The sequence below is a fragment of the Octopus bimaculoides genome, chromosome 5 (genome assembly GCF_001194135.2).
Source record: "Octopus bimaculoides isolate UCB-OBI-ISO-001 chromosome 5, ASM119413v2, whole genome shotgun sequence".
NCBI classification, from domain to species: Eukaryota; Metazoa; Mollusca; class Cephalopoda; order Octopoda; family Octopodidae; genus Octopus; species Octopus bimaculoides.
In genome coordinates, this window is record NC_068985.1 from 42,894,293 (window position 1) to 42,914,292 (window position 20,000).

Sequence of the window (20,000 nt, forward strand, 5' to 3'; positions counted from 1 at the left end):
GTTCTCTTATTTCATTGGCCTTATCTAGTGTTATATTGCTACTTTTAACTAATTTTCCTCTTTTCAGGGTTGCTTTGGCACATTTTTCTAATCCGAATTTCATATCTATTTCCTTGGTAAAGCCGTGTACTGTCTGTAGTAGTGTTTCTAGCTCTTTGTCATTTTTTGCATATAATTTTAGGTCATCCATATATAAAAAGGTGGCTGACTGTTTTTCCGTAGCATTTGTAACCGCATCCAGTTCTATTTAGCAATTATTATTATTATTATTATTATTATTATTATTATTATTATTATTCTCCTAATTATTACTCTTATTTAATTTAAAGAACAATAATAAACTTGAAGGTAATCTTTAAATATACCAAATGTATAATCTTCTTATATATTCCCAGATGGAGCTATTTTCAGTTGAAAGACAACACAAAAGTCTGTGGGAAACATGCATATCCCATTTCTTGTTTCTGCTTGCCACCCCTTAAAAATTAGGTTCTATATTTGTGATACATACACCAACAACAAAACCCTCCAATGCCCACCACTCACCCACACATGTGCAGGTGTGATTGTGTGGTAAGAAGTTTGTTTCCCAACTACATGGTTCTGGGTTCAGTCCCAATGCATGACACCTTAAGCAAGTATTTTCTACTATAGCTTCAAGCCGATCAAAGCCTTGTGAGTGGATTTGGTAGACAGAAACTGAAAAAAGTCTGTCGTGTGTGTGTATTTGACAACCGGTGTTGGTGTGTTTACTTCCCTGTGGTTTGGCAAAATAGATTGATAGAATACCAGGCTTAAAAAATATATACTGGGGTCAATTCTTTTGGCTGAAATTCTTCAAGGCAGTGCCCCAATTTGGCTGCAGTCTAATGATTGAAACAAGATATATATACATACACACACACCACACCTTTTATAGGGTGTATGTTTACAATATTTATATGTGCATTGTGTTTCAATCAGTCTGATTTCCATTTGTCACCAAGTATCCTATTCCTGGAGATTATATACACACACACACACACACACACACACACACACACACATTTAATCTTTATTTATAATTTTTTTTCTGAACGTAAAATCATTGAAACAAAGAAATCAAAAAGAAAATTTATTTATCCGAATTGTACTTGTTTGATGAAGGAATTATTCTCAGATTGTTGAAACTAAAACAATGACATTATGGTAGAGTCATTTAAAAAGAGGCATGTACTGTGGAATACAACAAAAGTGAATATAACATTGTGTTTTTTCCCTTTTTCATTATTGTGACAGGATACAATTTATATTATATTTAATAATTAAAAATAAATTAAAATGAACATAATAAATACATGATATCATTTAGATTTCATCTCTTTCTTTTAAGAAGTACTTATACAAACTCATTACAATAACACCCACACATGAATGCATGCATACACACACAGCAGATACACTCTCTTATATATATATATACATCTGTCCCCACAACAGGCACATACAAATAAGCTTACACATCCAAATGCACACACACACACACACATATATATACAGAATATGGTGTGTGTATGTGTGTGTATACATACCCATGTACTTAATCTCCCTGCCTACACAAAAACATTCACATGTATACACCCACAACCAAGGACATATATTGCATATATCCTCCATGTTTTTTGCATTCACATACTAAACCTAGCAAATTATATAATACATATGCAGTCTCACACACACATTCATCTTAATGAACACACAGATACAAAATATGCAAGTACACAATCACATGCAGAGAAGCATCTCCCATCCCTTCATTACAGACATATACACAACTCCTTGTGCATGCCCCAAAAAACATAATTGTTCTACCACCCCTTAAGACTAAAACGGAAAACAGCCAAGTATGCACGTGTGTGTATGCATATATATATATATATATATATATATATATGTTTACATACCACACACATATATGCCATTAGTGAGTAAGAAGGAGCAATATACCATGCCATAGTGTTGTGCTGTGGAACTGTCTGGTACTGCAGATGTCTCAGAACAACTATTTTCAGTGTTCTTTCAAAAAACATAAGAAAACTTTAAGAACCAATGAAAATTCATGCTAATGTGTTGTGTCAACTTTTGAAAGAATTACAACTCATTATGACAATTGTTATAATGACAAATGGTAGTAGAAAAAGAAGTCTAAAGACTGTGGAAATATGTATTATTATGTGGAATGGAAGTTATGTTAGTACATAGGATTGAAGAACTTACTATATTTAGTTATTTTGTTTGTTTTTTTTACTTCAAGAGATCAAATCCCATTAGTGCTAAATTTGCCAATTGTTCCTCTGAGGTTGATATATTATATGTTAGTTGTATATTGAAGTTGATTCTACAATTAATTAAATATCTCCAATACTAATTAATGATATTCTGTTAATGAGCATTTTGAAGAATAAAGATCATAGCTATTGTTGTTTAGCCCCAGGTTAACTTTGATCAAGTAAAACCAATGGTCAAAGACATTCCTACTGCATTCAATCCCATCGTCTTCTAAGTATCTAGGAGTACATTAGCAATGTGACTTCCCTTGTGTAAGATAGTAAGGCTTTGTTTCATGGAGATTTGGCTGCTATTTCAAACAGATAAAAGGATTTGAAGTTCCACAGTTTATCAAAGAATCAAACAGTTGATAACCTATCACTGAGCTCTAAACATAGTCACAACTCTGAACTGGTTCAATCCAGCTAGTTGTAAATGAATACACCAGAGAAATGAAGCCTCCTTCTGCAAGCAATAGCAGCATTGTATAATAAACAAGTGTGCTTCATTGGTTTGCAGATCTCTGTTGAAATCCTACTTAAATTAGTGTTTGGAAAGATGTAGACTTTGCCAAAACAGGTTGGATTTGTTCTTGTCACATAAGACTCACAGCAATTCTTGTTTTAAAGAGGAGTTATTATTAGAAAAGTTTTTGATAGCATAAATTCATTTTGTAATAAAGTAGAATTATGAGCAAGTGGTATAATTTGAAATAAGTGTGCACATAAAAATTGGGTCTTGAGAAAGTTTTTCAATCAAAGTATGTGTGAATTCAGAGGGAATAATTTTAGGATATTGTCTTTGAAAGATGACTAATTAATTATGTTTAAGGACATGAAATAAATATAATTATGGGGAATAAAGTCTGCATGCATGAATAAATTTAACTCCTGATGTTGAGCAAATGAAATACTGGACATATTGGTTTCAAATTTTGGCACAAGGCCAGCAATTTCTGGGGAGGGTTTAAGTTGATTAAATTGACTCCAGTACTTGACTGGTATTTATTGTATCAACCCCAAAAGGATGAAAGGCAAAGCTGACCCCGGCAGCATTTGAACCCAGAACATAAAGATGGGCAAAATGTCAGTAATCATTTTGCTTAGTGTGCAAATGATTGTGCCTGCTCACCATCTTAAAATACTAGGTATATCAAAATGAACAAAGAGATAAAAACATAGCATGTAATTCTTAGATAACATTATTTATTACAAAGTTTGATTTGAGAAAAACCTGTATCATTTCATCTGTTTTCCATGCTCTGACAGAATTAACCCTTTGGCATTTAAACCAGCCATATCAGGCCCAAATATTTCTACCAATTTTATATTAAAACTGACCAGATCCTGCCTTTCACACCTACCCCACAATGCCATTCTTTAAATAAGCCATCACATCATTGAAATGTCAGAGCTATGAAATAATGTATGATTTGTTCAAAACAGTGTGAATAAATAAGCATATATTTGACAGAGGAATCCAAATGTTAAAGGGTTAAACAATGAGGCAAAATTTTTTATGGATAGATGCATTTCCTGTCTCCAACCCTAAACTGTTCTTCAAATAAGGATTTTTTTTTTCATTCCAGGGAAATGCAAAAGCATAGAGAAAATGGATGATTTTGTTGACAGGAGATGACAACCAATTTCACTTGTCGCAGTACAACCACAATGGTGTCATCAACTGTGGGTGTGCTGCAAAGGGCAACACCACTGTCTGTACTTATAGCTCTGAGCAGTTTTTGTAAACATTAACATGAATACACATGCATGTATGTACATGCACACACACACACAATACACACACATGTGTACATTCAAAGGGTTTCTTTCAGTGCCTGTTGACTAAATTCCCTCACAAAACATTGGTTGGCCTGGGGCTATAATAAAAGATACATACCCAAAGTGCAATATAGTGGAAATGAGCTTGAAGCCACAGTCAAGAAATAAACAACTCAACCACAGTCATGTCTTCCTGCATGCGTGTGCATGTGTGTGTGCAGGCATTTATATGCATGGGTGGGTGTGCTAGAAAAAACATAATCTTCAATATATTTGGTAAAAGTGTGCCTATTTATTTTCCTACAAAGAGTCCTCATACTCAGTAATGTGTACAATGAGATGATAATGAAATGTGCATATCTTAAAATATCGTCATTTACAGGATTTTATCATATTGGTTATATCATGATAAAAAAATGCACTTAGCACACTGCTATTGTTGTTGTTTAGCCCTAGGTTAACCTTGATCAATTAAAAACCAATGATTAAAGATATTTCTGCAACAATTATCCCGTCTTCTTCAAGGTATCTAGGAGTATGTTATCAGTGTAATTTTCCTTGTTTAAGATAGTATGGATTTGTCTCATGGAGATTTGGCAGCTATTTCAAACAGTTAAAGTGATTTGAAGTATACCTATTTATTTTCATACAAAGAATCATCATATTCTCAGTAACATGTACAATGAGATGATAATGAAATGTGAATGTCTTAAAATATTGTCTTTTACAGGATTTTGCCATGTTGACAATATCACAATAAAGATGCATTCTGTACGGACCATAATGTGGCTGGTGTTAAGAAGGCATCCAGCCATTGAAATAGAATGTATGCATTAGATGTGGTTATCTGAACCATCAAGGAGAGCTGTAACTCCAAATGTTAACTGACATGTACCATGACAACCTATCCAACCCATGCCAGCATGGAATGAAGTCATAATGATGATGATGATGATATGTGTAGTGTGTTGAAACAGTGGAATTATTATATAAAATACAGCATAAATAAAATACATGATACCAAATAAAAAGTAAGGTTGTGAAAATGAATACATTGGCTTATAAAACTAGAATATAAATGATAATAAATGTATGGAGAAGTGGGTTAGAAATAAAGTAGAAATGGAAAACTGTTACAAACTTGTATGAGATGTACAACAAATCCTTGTAATAACTTTGATGTACAAAGAGGTAAACATAAAATCTGCCATTAAATCATATGTGTGTGAAATGGAATATATTAGAATAAAGATTAGAATATAAAATATTTTAAGGTAACATTAAAGCAGACATTATAATAAACCAGAAACAAAGAAAGGAATGAGGAGAGATAGAGAAAAAAATGGAGAGCAGGGTATAAGTAAGAGATTGTATAATATGGAATGATTTATTATCAGTTATGCAAAACAAGGTAGTTGAGAAAAACCAGTCATGAAAAAATTAAGTGCAGCAATAATGAATTTAATGAAGACTAGAAATTTGTAGGTAGATAATTAAATCCTTTCTTATATAGGCACAAAGCCTGAAATTCTGGTTTTTTTGTTTTTTTAAATGGGAGGGGGCTAGTCGATTTCATTAACCCTAGTACTTGACTTTTACTTATTTTATTGTTCTTGAAAGGATGAAAGGCAAAGTTGACTTTGGTGGAATTTGAACTCAGAATGTAAAGATGGAAGAAATGCTGCTAAGCATGCTAACAATTCTGCTAGCTCACTACTCTAGATGGATAATTATCATTTTAATCATCATTTTAATGTTCACTTTCCCATGATTGCATGGGTCAGATGGAATTTATTGAAGTGGATTTTCTTCGGTTAGATGGCCTTTCTGTTGTCAATCCTCATCTGCGTTCAAGTAAGGTATTATTTCCCCATAATCAGACAAACATTTTTATACAGAAGATTGTAAAATGAAAGACCACACTTGCATGATGGTGACACTTGTTTACAACTATAATACAATGCCAAGGCAAGTAGACAGTAGCACACACACACACGGCTTCTTTCAGTTTCTGTGTACCAAATCCACTCACAAGTCTTTGGTTAGCTTGGGGCTATAGTAGAACACACTTGCCCAAGGTGTCATGCAATGGGACTGAACCCAGAATCATGTGGGTGGGAAGCGAACTTCTTACCACACAGTCACACCAGAATGTGAGGAGACACAGCTTAAAGTGAATAGTTCAATTGATGATTATAACATCAGTTTTGAAAAGTGATCCACCATCACTGAACTAAATGTTTCTGTCTTTTCAGGTGGCATAAAAGCACAACAGCGATACTGCTGCATACAAACCTCACATATAAATACTATTATTGTGTAGCAAAGACAAGATAAGTCCAGTCCTAAACTTCATTCAGTATGGAGAAAATATTGTAAGAGATTTATTCTTTTGCCTGTCAATGATAAACAGGCTCTTCACTAAACAAGTAGTTACATTAAAGGTCAGAGCAACAATCCTAACTAGTATACCTATCATAGGAGATAGGAAAAGATTACTACAAAGTAAATAGGCAGATTTAAATATCACCATTTCGACAAGTTTTATCAGTTATCTTTGTGAAAATGACAGTAATTCTACAGAGGTTTCCTTGCATATATATTTCAGAACAGTTATCTCTTTAAAACATCTTTCATAAAACTTTAGGGTAAACACTGGTTTCCAATAGATAAGCTTCATGTTGTTATAGAGTCAATAATATTTATGCTTATGGTCATGGGACATAAATCAAGATAATCATATCAAACTATGTTTAAATATGAGTGTCATGGACAATTCCACTATGATTGTACATTATCTGCAACCTTCACTGCAAAATAGGAGAAGACACTGTGACAAAATGTTAACATAAATTTGACTCTAAAAATGGTTTCTATAAAATTTGTGCTTCCTTATTGCTTATATTCATAATTCCTTTACTGGATTCACAAGGACTGCGGTCATGCTGGAGTATCTTCTACAAGGATTATAGTCAATCATATTGACCATAGTATTTATTTTAGTCTATTTTACGGATCTCTATTGAATCGCTAAGTTAATTTTAACATAAAGGGATGTAACTCAACACTTGTAAACAAATACAGACATGGTTATGGACACATTCACACTCAGAAACATATATATAAACATAAAGAAGTAGTACTCAATACCTAATGTACAGTTAATAACAACCAAAATCAGAGATTTTGGGGTTTTGTGATCAATCTTTCTAACAGAACTCATGTCATGTGAACAGGATAAGCAACTCCATCTAAAATAAAAGACAACTGTGCAAAATAAAGTGGTACACTACTGTATTTCAAAACTTGAATGAAATGTCTGATCTTGGGCCAATGAGGACTGACTTGAGACTAAACAAGCACAACAATACAATTAACAAGAACAATATAACCAGTGCCACCACCAACAATACCCCTACCATCAGCAAATTTAGTACAATCAACAGCACCACCACTGCCAACCCACCAACTTTGAATAACCAACTGGCAACAACAATAGCATCAACATGACAGTAATGCCTGTAGCTACATATGTTGTATGTCAATGCAGTGAGGTGGTGTGTATGTAAGAGAGAGGGAGAGAGAGTATGTGATATTTTTTCACTCAAGTTAGAGGTACAAGGGGGTGAAGTTCCAATGAAATTGGTTACTCTTCAACTAACTATAATTGTACAGTACTTCCTCCAACCTCACTCCTTCACCCTTTTCCTTTCTCATTTCCATTCTTACATCCAAAGAAATGCAATAAGCTTTTGCTCTCACAAAACAGTTCTTTCCTGGTGTTATGTTTCTACTACATATTTGTTGTGGATAATTGTTGCTCACTGCACCTGTTTGATTAACCTACAATTCAAAATGTCTGGAAAGAATTTATGAAGTGGAACTGAAGACAGCAGTACAAAAAAAGACTGCAAAAGCATTACCCTGGATATGAAACTTGATGTTTTAAAAAGGCTTTGTGGAAGAAAAAAAATCACCCACATTGCCAAAACATTAAAGCTTGTAGTGTCTACAGTAGAAACTATTTGACAATAGACAGAAAATAAAGTCAAGTGTTCAAGAAGTTACTCCATTAACTGTTCTGACCTCATTTTTTTCATAGATATAATATGGTGTTATAAAATGGAATAGCTCTTAGGTATATGGATTGAGAATGATAATTAATTAAAAACCCAAAAGTTTGTATGATAATTTGTAGAAAAGGTAAGGTGAAACTTATAAAGAAAAACTTTTTCTGGCTAGTAATGACTGGTTTGAAAGGTTTAAGAAGTGCTTGAGTTTATACAACATAAAAATGACTGGTAAAGCTGTCAGTGTTGATACAAGGGTTGCTACTATTATCCTGAGCAGCTGAAATAAAAAAAAAATTATTGCTAAAGGGGGGTTACACACCAGAGCAAGTATTTAATGATGAAGCAGCAGTTTTCAGCTAGAATGTTTATTTCTTAAGAAAAATCAACATCAGGATATAAAGCTTCCAAAAATCATCCAATGCTTATTCTGGGAAGAAATGATACTGATGATATGAATTTAAAATCCCTACATATGTATCACTCTGAAAATGCAAGGGCTTTCAAGGGTTAGGAAAAGTTTAATTTACCTCTGATCTGTCATTTAAATAAGAAGGTATGGATGAAAAAAAGCGTTTTGTAAAAGTGGCTTACAAACATTTTTTTTGTCTTGCTGGAGAAGATACAGTGTGCTCCTTTTAGACAATGCACCAAGTCACTCAGTGCACTTAAGCAAGATTTCTGATGTGAGCATACAATATATCCTTAAGAATACAACTTCTTTGCTCGAGGTAATAAGGGGTGATACTTAACTCCAGGGTATATTATCTGAAAACTTTCAAATGACTTATGAATACAATTGACAGGAAGGATAAACTTACAGATAAAGGGACTCCTGGAAGAAGTTCAACATAATGGATACTATGAATAACATAGCTGAGTCACGGGATGAAATGAAACCAACTATGAATCATGTTTGGAAAAGTGTATGTCCAAACTGTCTCTGATTTTACAAGTTTTCCACAAGCAGGAAGTCTATATCAAATTCAGAAAGATATTGTAACACTTGCAAATGATATTAGGTTCAAAGAAGTTATACAGGATAATGTAGATGAACTAATAGTATCTCATTGTTTATCTGATGCTGTTAGAACAAGAGCAAGCTAATATTACAAATGAGAGTACAGAAATTACACAAAACTCCACTTAAATTAAATGCAAAGAATATTGCTAAACGTTTGGCACTTATACAGGGAAGTCTGCAAGTCTTTTGCTGGTAATACCTCTAATCGCGAACATAATACAATACTAACAAGAGTTTACAATGAGTTCAATTTTGGATAAGTTCATCATCATCAACCATCTACTTGATGATCAAAGAACTATAAAATAGAAAATAGTGATCCTCACCGTCCCAATAACTTTCATTCCAAAATCACCATCCCTCATACTCGTCAGCATCTTTTGTTGACCTAGTATAATATTATAATTTTTATTTATTCCCTAAAGTATCTCTCTTCAAATGTTTTTATGTATAAATATTGCACTGTGTATGTTTAGAAACTAGTTTTATACATAAAAGTGGTTGTTGTGTTGCTTGTTGTTTTCTTTTGAAAATGTCTGTAGAAATGCATTATCACTTAATAACATGAATATAAATAGTAATATAAATTTTTCAGGCAAGTGAAATCAAAATCACTGATGTAGCTAATGACAGTACCGCCTGATCGGCACTCGTGCCAGTGGACCATTATAAGCACATCCGAGTGTGATAGTTGCCAGGGCCACGGATTGGCTCTCGCACGTAAAAAGCACCATTCGAGCATGATCATTGCCAGCGTCGCCTTACTGGCACATGTGCTGGTGGCACGTGAAATACATTTGAGTGTGGTTATTGCCAGTGCCGCTGGACTGGCCATTGTGCCAGTGGCATGTAACAGCACCCACTACACTCTTGAAGTGGTTGGCATTAGGAAGGGCATCCAGCTGTAGAAACTTTGCCAGATGATGACGATGATATATGTGTGTGTGTGTGTGTGTGTGTGTGTGTGTGTGTGTGTGTGTGTGTGTATATATATATATATATACACACACATACACACACATCCACACACTCACATACATATAACAGTTAAAACCAAGAATTAAAAACATTAGTTTTGCTTAGTAGTTATTTGAATCAAAGCCTGAATGGTGCTGAGGTGCTATTTCATTTGCATCTTTCAGAAACTTATCCAATAGATATCAGATGTAACATCCATTCATCTATTCAACCAAAGAAGGTGTCTTAACAATCAGAGAGAGATGAAGAGAAGATCTTTTGTACTCAGTATACCTCTACAACATTGCTATTTTTGCTAGTTATTTTAGCCATGATGAGAGACAATACTAATGATGTAGATTCTGATAACAATAATTACACTTCCCTTCATTGCGAGGAATGGTTTCATACAGACTATGCCATACACATTCACAGTAATTCTTCAGAAAAATAACATTTCCATGACCATTACCAAACTATCACCACCATCACCATCACCACAACTATTATCATCATTTTTAACGTTGCTTTTCTACATTTTATCACCAAATTGTCTTCATCTTTCATCCTCACTTCTCTGAGGTCAGCCCAGCATCCTCAGATCTTGTTTCACAAATACTGTTCCCACAATTAGCTTCTGACCCTCTAGAAAGCTTAAGTATCACCCACAATGTAGAATTGTAAGTAGATATGTACTTTGATACTTGTTAGATACACTAGGGTACTATTAGTAAATATGGAACAATGTTACTGTTGCACACGCAAAAACATGCTGTACTCATAACATAGAGTGGCTCAGGTATAGGGAACAAGGCCATCATTACATAAACAGAAACATCCTGGACTGGTGCCAAAAGAAGACCACCTAAGCGATTAGCAAAGATTCATTCAACAGTACACTTCAACTACTGTTACACACCTCTCCCACTCTTCTTTCCTTCATATGCTACCAACTGATGCTCAAACCAAACACTAAATTGTCTAACCAATATGGGACAAGGAAGAAAGCTCTGAAAAGTCATGGCTACTACTACTACTAATACTAATACAACACACACACACAAACAATGTTCATTTTTCCACAAGGTCAAATGTCTAAGTGCATTCAAACACTTTTGTGTCGTCTTTGGCCTATATTTACTATGGCTAACTTCTTTCCCAAACTCACAACACTAGTCAGTATTAATCATGCAATGATTGCACATACGTACATACAGATGCAGTCACAGCTATGTGGTTAAGAAGATCATTTCACAATCATGTAGATCCTGGTTCTGTCTTACTGTACGTCACCCTATGTAAATGCTTTCAACCTGAGTTTCAGTCTGAGCCATCCTTGTGAGAAAAATTGGGTAGACAGAAATGGTACAGAAACCCAGCAGATGGATTCTGCCAATTTTTGGGTAAAGGATTTAATTTCTTGTCTGGTTTAATACCACTACCAGATATCTTGATATCTTTAGCAGAGTCTACACTGTTGCAAGAATTCACACCACTGTCATGTTAACCCAGGAGTTACTCTGTTAACCCAAGAGTTCTTCTGTTACCCTACCCACCCATCAGGCTTGGAGAAGGCCTGACAGAAAAGTTTAAGAATGCTACCCATCAGTAAAATCAATGCCAGAATGCAATATTAAAAATTAACTTACTCTGGCAATTTGTCCATCCATTGAGCTGTTTTTCTGGTGAATTGTGCAAATTTTCAGAGACTATAAGAAAATAAAAAAAGCATGTTTGATATGATATAGAATAATGATGAAACAAAGATTTAACAATATTCATGGAGTCGCACAGTCTCTGATAATCATTGATGGAAGCTACCACATCTTATAACATCTCTATAACTACATCAGAAAGGTTAGGGTTACCATATGATAAATTCTCTTTGCAAACCATAAGGTTCCTGATTCAATTCCTCAGAAGCCTCTGCAAGTGGTTTCTAGCATAGTCTCAAACTGATCAATGCCCACAAATGGAACGTATGCATGAATAAATAGGTAAAAGCATCTATATGTCTACCTATTTATTCACATATGTGTGTGTGCGTGTGTGTGTGTGGTGTGTGTTTATTCACTATTTTATGTATTTGTCTAACCATCTGTTTGAAGTGAATACAGTATATACAAACTTTAAACTGGTCCATCTAACTTTAAAGACACAAGCACTGACAACATTGGTAATTAATTTATAATGCATTACTCAGTGTTTTTCTTTTTAAATATAATCTTAAGACATCTTTCTTGATGAAAGGGTATGTTCATCACTTACAAGCAAGTATGACTAGCTAACATGTACCATGCATTCACTAATCATTTTAGGTACCTATGTAGTTACAAGCAGGCACAAACACACTCTTGACCTGCCAACCAGGCCCCAGTGGAAACATCCATGATGTGATAGCTGTAGGCAAGAGCTAGCATGAGCAGTTGGATGGGTACCCTTTTTCACATAAATATACTGGAAAAAGTGAAATAAAGTGCCTTGCTCTAGGAGACAGTTTGCCACCTAGCCCAGGATTTGAATCCATGAACTTATGAGCATACAACCAACACTCTAGCCACAGGTCATGTGATGCCTCTACCTTTCTTGATAAACATACAATTTTAGCCTTACTGGAAAAGAATGACATATTGCCAGAACATGCACTGTTATGTAAATTAGATGGACTAATTGAACTGTGTCCTAAGTTGTATCCACTATATTTGGCTCAGATAGATAGATGGATAAATAGATATACATATAGTCAGAGCAATAGACAGACATGTATGCATAAATAGGTAGAGATATATAGATGATATAAGGAATGAGAGAGAAATACAGTCTGATTTATAGAAAATAAACCTTATCAAGGATCCAATGTCAGCAAAAATCTAGAAGGAAATAAGCAAATATATATACATAAACCATGGTTTATAATCATTCAAAAGTAAGTAAGAAAATGGTGATATAACATTTAATAAAAATTTATTATCTGCAAAAATCAACCATGACCTCTTACAGCTGTTTCGATTAGGCCTAATAGATTAAATAGTAATTAATAAAATCATTATATTAGGCAAAATCTCATCAGAGGAGTAGAAAAAAGATATACCATAAGGTTTTTAAGTGTTGTATTTTAGAATCATCACAGCAGACTGAGTATTATTTTATGGCTAATATTGGTATGATTCCTGGATTAGGAGTTATAGGTTGTTTTAGTGGGTAATGGATAATATGTGAATATAAGTAGGGTAATAGTGAGTAAATAAATAGAAGTTGATAAGTGAATTACAGTAAATTACAGTATCATATGACTGAGGGGAAAAGGAAGCTATGTCTGGTCACTCAAAATAAAGTGCTCAAAGATAAGTCTGAGAGTGAATAAAAAGTATTTAATCCATAATTTTTAATCTGACAAAATATATATTCTGTCTTGATGAGCCATAGGTGAAACAGAATATACATTTTGCTGGACTAACAATTAAGGATTAAATATTTTTTTATCTATATGTGAGCATGTACTTATTACATATATGTGTATGTATTTATATATGTGTATGTATGTGTATGTGTCTCATTAACATGACACATATGTTTAATAATGGTTTCAAACTTTGGTATGAGGCCAGTAATTTCAGGGGAGGTGGGGGGGTTCAACTGGTACTTATTTTATCAACCCTGAAAGGATGAAAGGCAAAGTTGATCTCAGTAGAATTTGAACTCAGAATGTAAAGATGAATAAAATGTCATTAAGCATTTTGCCCAGTGTGCTTATGATTCTGCCAACTCACCTCCTTATGAATGTTTACTAATGCTACTTCATGCATTTCCTTTTTGTTGTTTCGTGTGTGTGTGTGTGTGTGTGTGTGTGTGTGTGTGTGTGTGTTCATATTTATATATGTGCATGCATGTGTATGTATAACATTATTTCTTTAATTGACCCATTTATTATCCAGTGGCTGGACGCATACTTTGTATCATAATCATCACATCTTGTCAACATATAATCAGTTACGTGATAGCTTCAACACCATTATGTTGTTCATATCATTTATAATTGTGACTGCAACACTGTCAAACCATGTGTGTCATAATAATTATGACTTCATCACTATCATACTGAGTATGTCATACATTTATGACTTCAATACTGTCATGGCATGTGTCATACATATTTATGACTTCAGCATTGACATATTGTTTACCATCCCATCCATCCATCTTTGCTCCTTATTTCTGGGAGGGTTGAGAAGCTTGCTTCCCAACCACATGGTTCTGGGTTCAGTACCACTGTGTGGCACCTTGGATAAGTGTCTTCTAATAGAGCCCTGGGCCATCCAAAACCTGGTGAGTAGATTTGGTAGAAGCCAGTTGTATATGTTTGTGCGTTTCCTTCTCTTAACATTGCATGGTTGCTGTAAGTGGATGTCATTCAGTTCCAATATTCTGTGAAGACATGTCTGGCTATGTGGAAATACTAGCTTACCTAGAAACAGTTAAGTGCTGATGACAGGAAGGGATCTAGCTGTTGAAAATTTGCCTCAGTAAGCATGGAAAAGTTGCCTGGTGCAAGCATGGAAAAGTGGATGTTAAAATGAAGATGATGTCTTGTCAGTGACATTCTAGAGAGGATAAAAAAAATAACTCCGGTAAATGATGTAGTTATTTAGCCCGAGGTCGGCACCAACTGAACAAACCAGTGATCAAAGACATTCAAATAATGACCTTACCACCTTATTTACAGTGGTAGTGTATCCCAGATTATATTATCCAGTGAGTCCCTTTTAAGTAAAGAGTTTTTTGAGGGGCCTTTGGCTGTTATTTCTAGTTGATACAGTGACCACAGAGAGGTTCTTTCATTGGAATTACATGTAAAGCTACATAGCTGTCTCAAGGTTTCTATAGGTACACAGCTATCTCTATGGCCACACAGCTGTCTCTATAGCTACATTGCCGTCCCTATAGTCACATTGCTGTCTCTATAGTCACATTGCTGCCTCTATAGTTACACAACTGTCTCTATAGTTACATAACTGTCTCTATAGTTACATAACTGTCTCTATAGTTACATAACTGTCTCTATAGTTACATAACTGTCTCTACAGCAACATAACTTTCTCAATAGTTACACAACTTTCTCTATAGTTACATAACTTTCTCTATAAGAATATATTTTCCTAGTTATATAGTTGCTTCTATTACTAAAGTATCCATGGTATAGCTGTCTCACTAGTAATATACTAGTTTCTCATTTGATCCTTTATTTACTTCACTATTTTGGTATCTCAACTTTAGCTCTCAGCTATATTTCTTACTGTAGTAAGTGATAAGGGCAACACTATGTGAGTGGTTGGGGACAGATCAATGCCTGTAATCTAATTTACTTAAGTAGGTGATAGGCCTTTTAAACTAACCTACTCAATGGTTTCTGCTACTGTCTCCCCTAGAACTTATTGTTTGTTTATAAGTAAAAGCAGAAAAAACAAAAACATTTTATAACCAGAGGTACATAATGTTTTTTCCCTCATTTTCTACAAGTTGAGTTTTCTACATCTTTATTTCTGAAGAAGTAGAAATCTTTTACAGCCAATTATCAAAATAACAGCAACACTAAGAACTTTAACTGCCTAATGTGTCATTATATCAGAAAATCTCTCGTCCAAACACAGGCAATGTAAATCTTTTTGTGAAATGTCTCTCACTGGAAATTAACTTCTTACTACTTCCTTTTCCGGCAGAACAATAGCATTTAAATTTCCTGTCTGAGAACAGGAAAAGATATTGGTACAATTTACTTCAAAAGTTCATTAATTACATTCCACATTTCAACCTTCAGTATTTTTACATAAATACACAAGTATATATGTCTACACACACATAAATATATAACTGTACATACATACTCACAAGTATATATATATATATATATGTATAGTGTGTACACTTATACATACACAAATACACATCTACATGCAGACACTCAATGATAAACATGACTGTGTATATATATATATATATATATATATATACACACACACTCTTATATACATATGCAACCTTACAAACACAATATATTTAGATGACATTTCTGGTTATATCATTAAAAATAGCACTATATGTGGTTATACACATGACAAACAGACAGATAAGTTTAAGTTTGTGTAACGCACACAGCCATTTTAGCAGAATTGCTGAAGGTTCAACTGAATGAAATGCAAACATGCTAATTAGGCAATTTCGCCAATGCTTGTTTAGTAATTACTGTTGTAACAAGCACTGAACACTCTTTTAACATGATTTAATTTTGGGCTCTTTCTTGTGATTGTCTTTGCTTTCTATATTTTAATGGTTTGACTGACATTGGTAAAGGTCTGAGAATATTGTATAGTCAGGCTATTATCATATTGAATCTTCTGAAGACAGAAAAACAATATTCTAGGACTAATGAACTGGTAGAATGGTAACAGAATGGTAAAAACTTCAAATTTGATATTTGTCAGTTATAATATATTCAAAGACTACAGTTTGGTAGCTCAAGTCTTACCATGGTCACTAACAAGACCTCGGCACTACAAATTAACAAAACACATCAGTTTTACAATGCTACCACTGCTTGCAACAGTGAACTGTTTGTGTGTATCAGGAATTTCTATAAACATTATGTATCATGGTCAAACACATAATACAGTATCAGTGACAAGATCTCAATGACCAAATTGCCCACTTGCTGACTATTACTCAAGACATTCACTATGTCTACAGAGACAAGGAGTAAGGATAAGAACCAAATGCAGTAGTCAAAATAACCATAAGCTTCATACTGACCAATATCTATCAGTGAAATTTGGTCAGCAAAAGTTGTACAGAATTGTGAGTGTGAGTGTGTACATAACCAATAGGCAAAGGCATGGTTGTGTGGTCAACAAATTTATTTAACAGCCATGTGGTTTCAGGTAAAATCCAACCATGCACAATTTGGATAAGTGTCTTTATTATAGCCTCAGGTTGATGAATGCCTTGTGAGTGAAATTTGCCAGGCAGAAACTGTGCAGAAGCTCATGGTGTGTGTGTGCGTGTGTGTGTTTGTGTGCGTGCATGTCTGTTTTTCATTGATGAAATATGTACACGTCAGTGGGGGAAAACCAATAGAAATGGTATTTTCAAACAAAAATACCTCATGTAGTATCAGTTCCACCCAAACTGCACAAACCTCCCTTACCACTGTCACCATGATAAAAGCAATGAGCCAGTGAATGATCTGTTGATAACACATGTAACTAAGTTATTATTCCCAGAAGACAACATGTGACTAATAAAGCTGTTATTTACAAAACTCTGATATAGAAAATTAACACAAATTTAAACAATCACACTGACAGGGAAATGTTAACCAACTTCAGTTTCCATATTTTATATATTCTCCCTACACTTATATAGCTTCCCATTCTTATAGTTTCCATATTCTTAATATTCTTATCCTCATTGTCATCATCATCATTATTGTTGTTTTAATATCCACTTTTTCATGCTTGTATGAGTCAGACAGATTTTGTTGAGGTGAATTTTCTACAGCTGGATGCCCTTCCTGTTGTTAACCTGCATTTGTTTCTAAGCAAGATAATATTTCCCCATGGTTAGACAGGTTTCCACAAACAACTGAGAACAAAAGACAAGATGGTGATACTTGCAACTTTCATGTGATGTCAAGGCAAAAAGACAGTAACACACACACACACACAGAGTGAGATCTCAGTATACAAACAACTTATCACAAACAAATCAGTTTAGAAACAATTTTTTCGAACATAAAACGTCTCAGGTGATGGATGGCATCTTGAGTGACAAACACACAGTGCAACAGTGCATTCTTGCTCGAATTCACTGTAGCTTCTCTTGAATTTTAGTTTATGAACATTTTGGGTGATGAACAGCTTTCAAGAACAAATTAAATTCATAAGTCGAGGTCCAACTGTATATACACATATGACAGGTTTCTTTGAGTTTCCATCAACCAAATCCACTCACAAGGCTTTGGTCAACCCAGGGTTATAGTAGAAGACATTGACCAAAGTGCTACACAGTGAGACTGATCCCAAAACCATGTGGCAGTTAAACAAACTTCTTACCATGCAGCCATGCTGGTATCTATTCTTATATTCTCCATATTTTTTGAGAATATTTGTACAAGAATTAAGAACGTTTCTTCATGTTTTTTAGAAATACAGTTTTGTAAATATATGCCAATTCCATTGGATGAGTTTCAAGGTAATCAGTGATAGAATGGCCTTCAGAAATGGGAGTTGTTAGCACTGATACAACCAGTTGTTGGCATCAAATAAACCACCACAGACTAACCAGTATCAGGAGTTGTGTAGCAGCAACTATGATTCCAGTGTGTTAAGAAAATGGTTAAGGAACCCTGTGTGTAAGAGAGAGAGAGGGGGGTATAGAGGGGGAGAGAGAGAGAGAGAGAGCATACCTACGTGTTTGTTTACATTTTTACTCAACAAAAGTGACTAGATATTAGCGTTGTTGTTGTTACTTCTCTTGTCAACAAATTGTGCTATTGCTTAGAGCTTTGAAGAAGTGTAAAATAAGAGATTTCTTACTTGAGAAACAGCTAAGGGTTAGCAACAGAGAAAGCATGTGACTATAAAACAATGCCTTGATAATATACCTGGGTAGTCCTTGCAAGCATGATAAATATAAAAACAAATGACTACATGAATACACATTCATACATATACATTCACGAACATACACACATACATATATATGTGCAAGCATACAAGCAAACAATTATCATTGTCATTTTACATCTGTCTTCCATGCAGGTATGAGTTTCTTTCAATAGGATCCAGTGGGTTGAAGGACCACAACTTACTTCACTGTCTCAATTTTGGTGTGGTTTTTATGGCTGAATACCCTTCCTAACATCAATCACTTTACAATGTTTTTTAGGCACCAAAACATCATAAGTTCTCACTCTCAGCAAGACTAAAGAGTCCTCTCTCAACTCTATTGTTTCTACTTTACAGAATGTACTGGGTGCTTTTTACTTTTCACTTTATTTATCTACAAGTGCATTTACTATATAAAAAGATTTAATCAAGAGGATAAAGATAAATAAATTATAATCAACTGATAATCAGTCTTTAATTATAAATCAATCAAAAATAAATAATTAATAATCAGTTATTAGTTGTTGACCAATGTGACAAGATGGTAAAATGAACAGTTATTTTGGACAAAATCATCTTTAGACAAAATCAATCAAGCTTTGGACAAAATCAACCATTGACTAGAAATTGGAAACTATTTCAGGAGAATATAGATCGTAGGGGAAACAAGCATAAAATACTGCCAATTAGATCTTACTGAGGTGGTGGTGAGGTGTAGGATGTGAGCATGTCAGAAACCTTTCCTAAGACAAGTATGTGCAGTATGTGTATGACAATGATTAAACAAGCCTATTGTAGTTTATGAACTTTGAATCTTAGCCCTTAATCAGCTAACAAGGAGAGTGAGTACATGGAAACATTCCCCAAACACCCCTACTGTCTTTCAATGTAGCTTTGACCCTATAAATATAAACACGAAATTAGCAATCTTGTAATCTAAGCAATCAGTCAAATAAAACATGCGAAGGTCACAGCTAGAGCCCTGAAGTCAAACAGACTTGACAAGACCCCATACATTCATAGACACACTCAGACTAATCTATCTCAGTCCTTCTTGACAATGTTACTTCATCTGTTTAGGCCTCTTCTCTGTTTATCTTTCAATCAATTAATTACCTAATTGATTTTATCTGATGAAACTAATTCAAAACATCAATGTTCTTCTTTCTCTAAGTATATGACCCTTAAACCAACATATTAT

The 20,000-nt window shown here is 34.3% G+C and overlaps 1 protein-coding gene across 7 annotated transcripts in view; it reads right to left on the reverse strand.

The window, feature by feature from the left end:
* LOC106878747 (protein bicaudal C homolog 1-B) overlaps window positions 1-20,000 on the reverse strand; it is a 245,189-nt gene that overhangs the window by 92,696 nt on the left and 132,493 nt on the right. For 4 of the 7 annotated variants that reach the window (XM_052968361.1, XM_052968360.1, XM_052968362.1 and 1 more), the window contains one exon: window positions 11,789-11,848. In XM_052968361.1, coding sequence (XP_052824321.1) covers window positions 11,789-11,848 — 60 coding nt within the window. Of the gene's footprint in view, window positions 1-11,788; window positions 11,849-13,909; window positions 13,929-14,604; window positions 14,815-14,848; window positions 15,076-20,000 lie in introns of those variants that run through there. The other 3 variants (XM_014928064.2, XM_014928063.2, XM_014928065.2) reach the window with 3 other exon arrangements.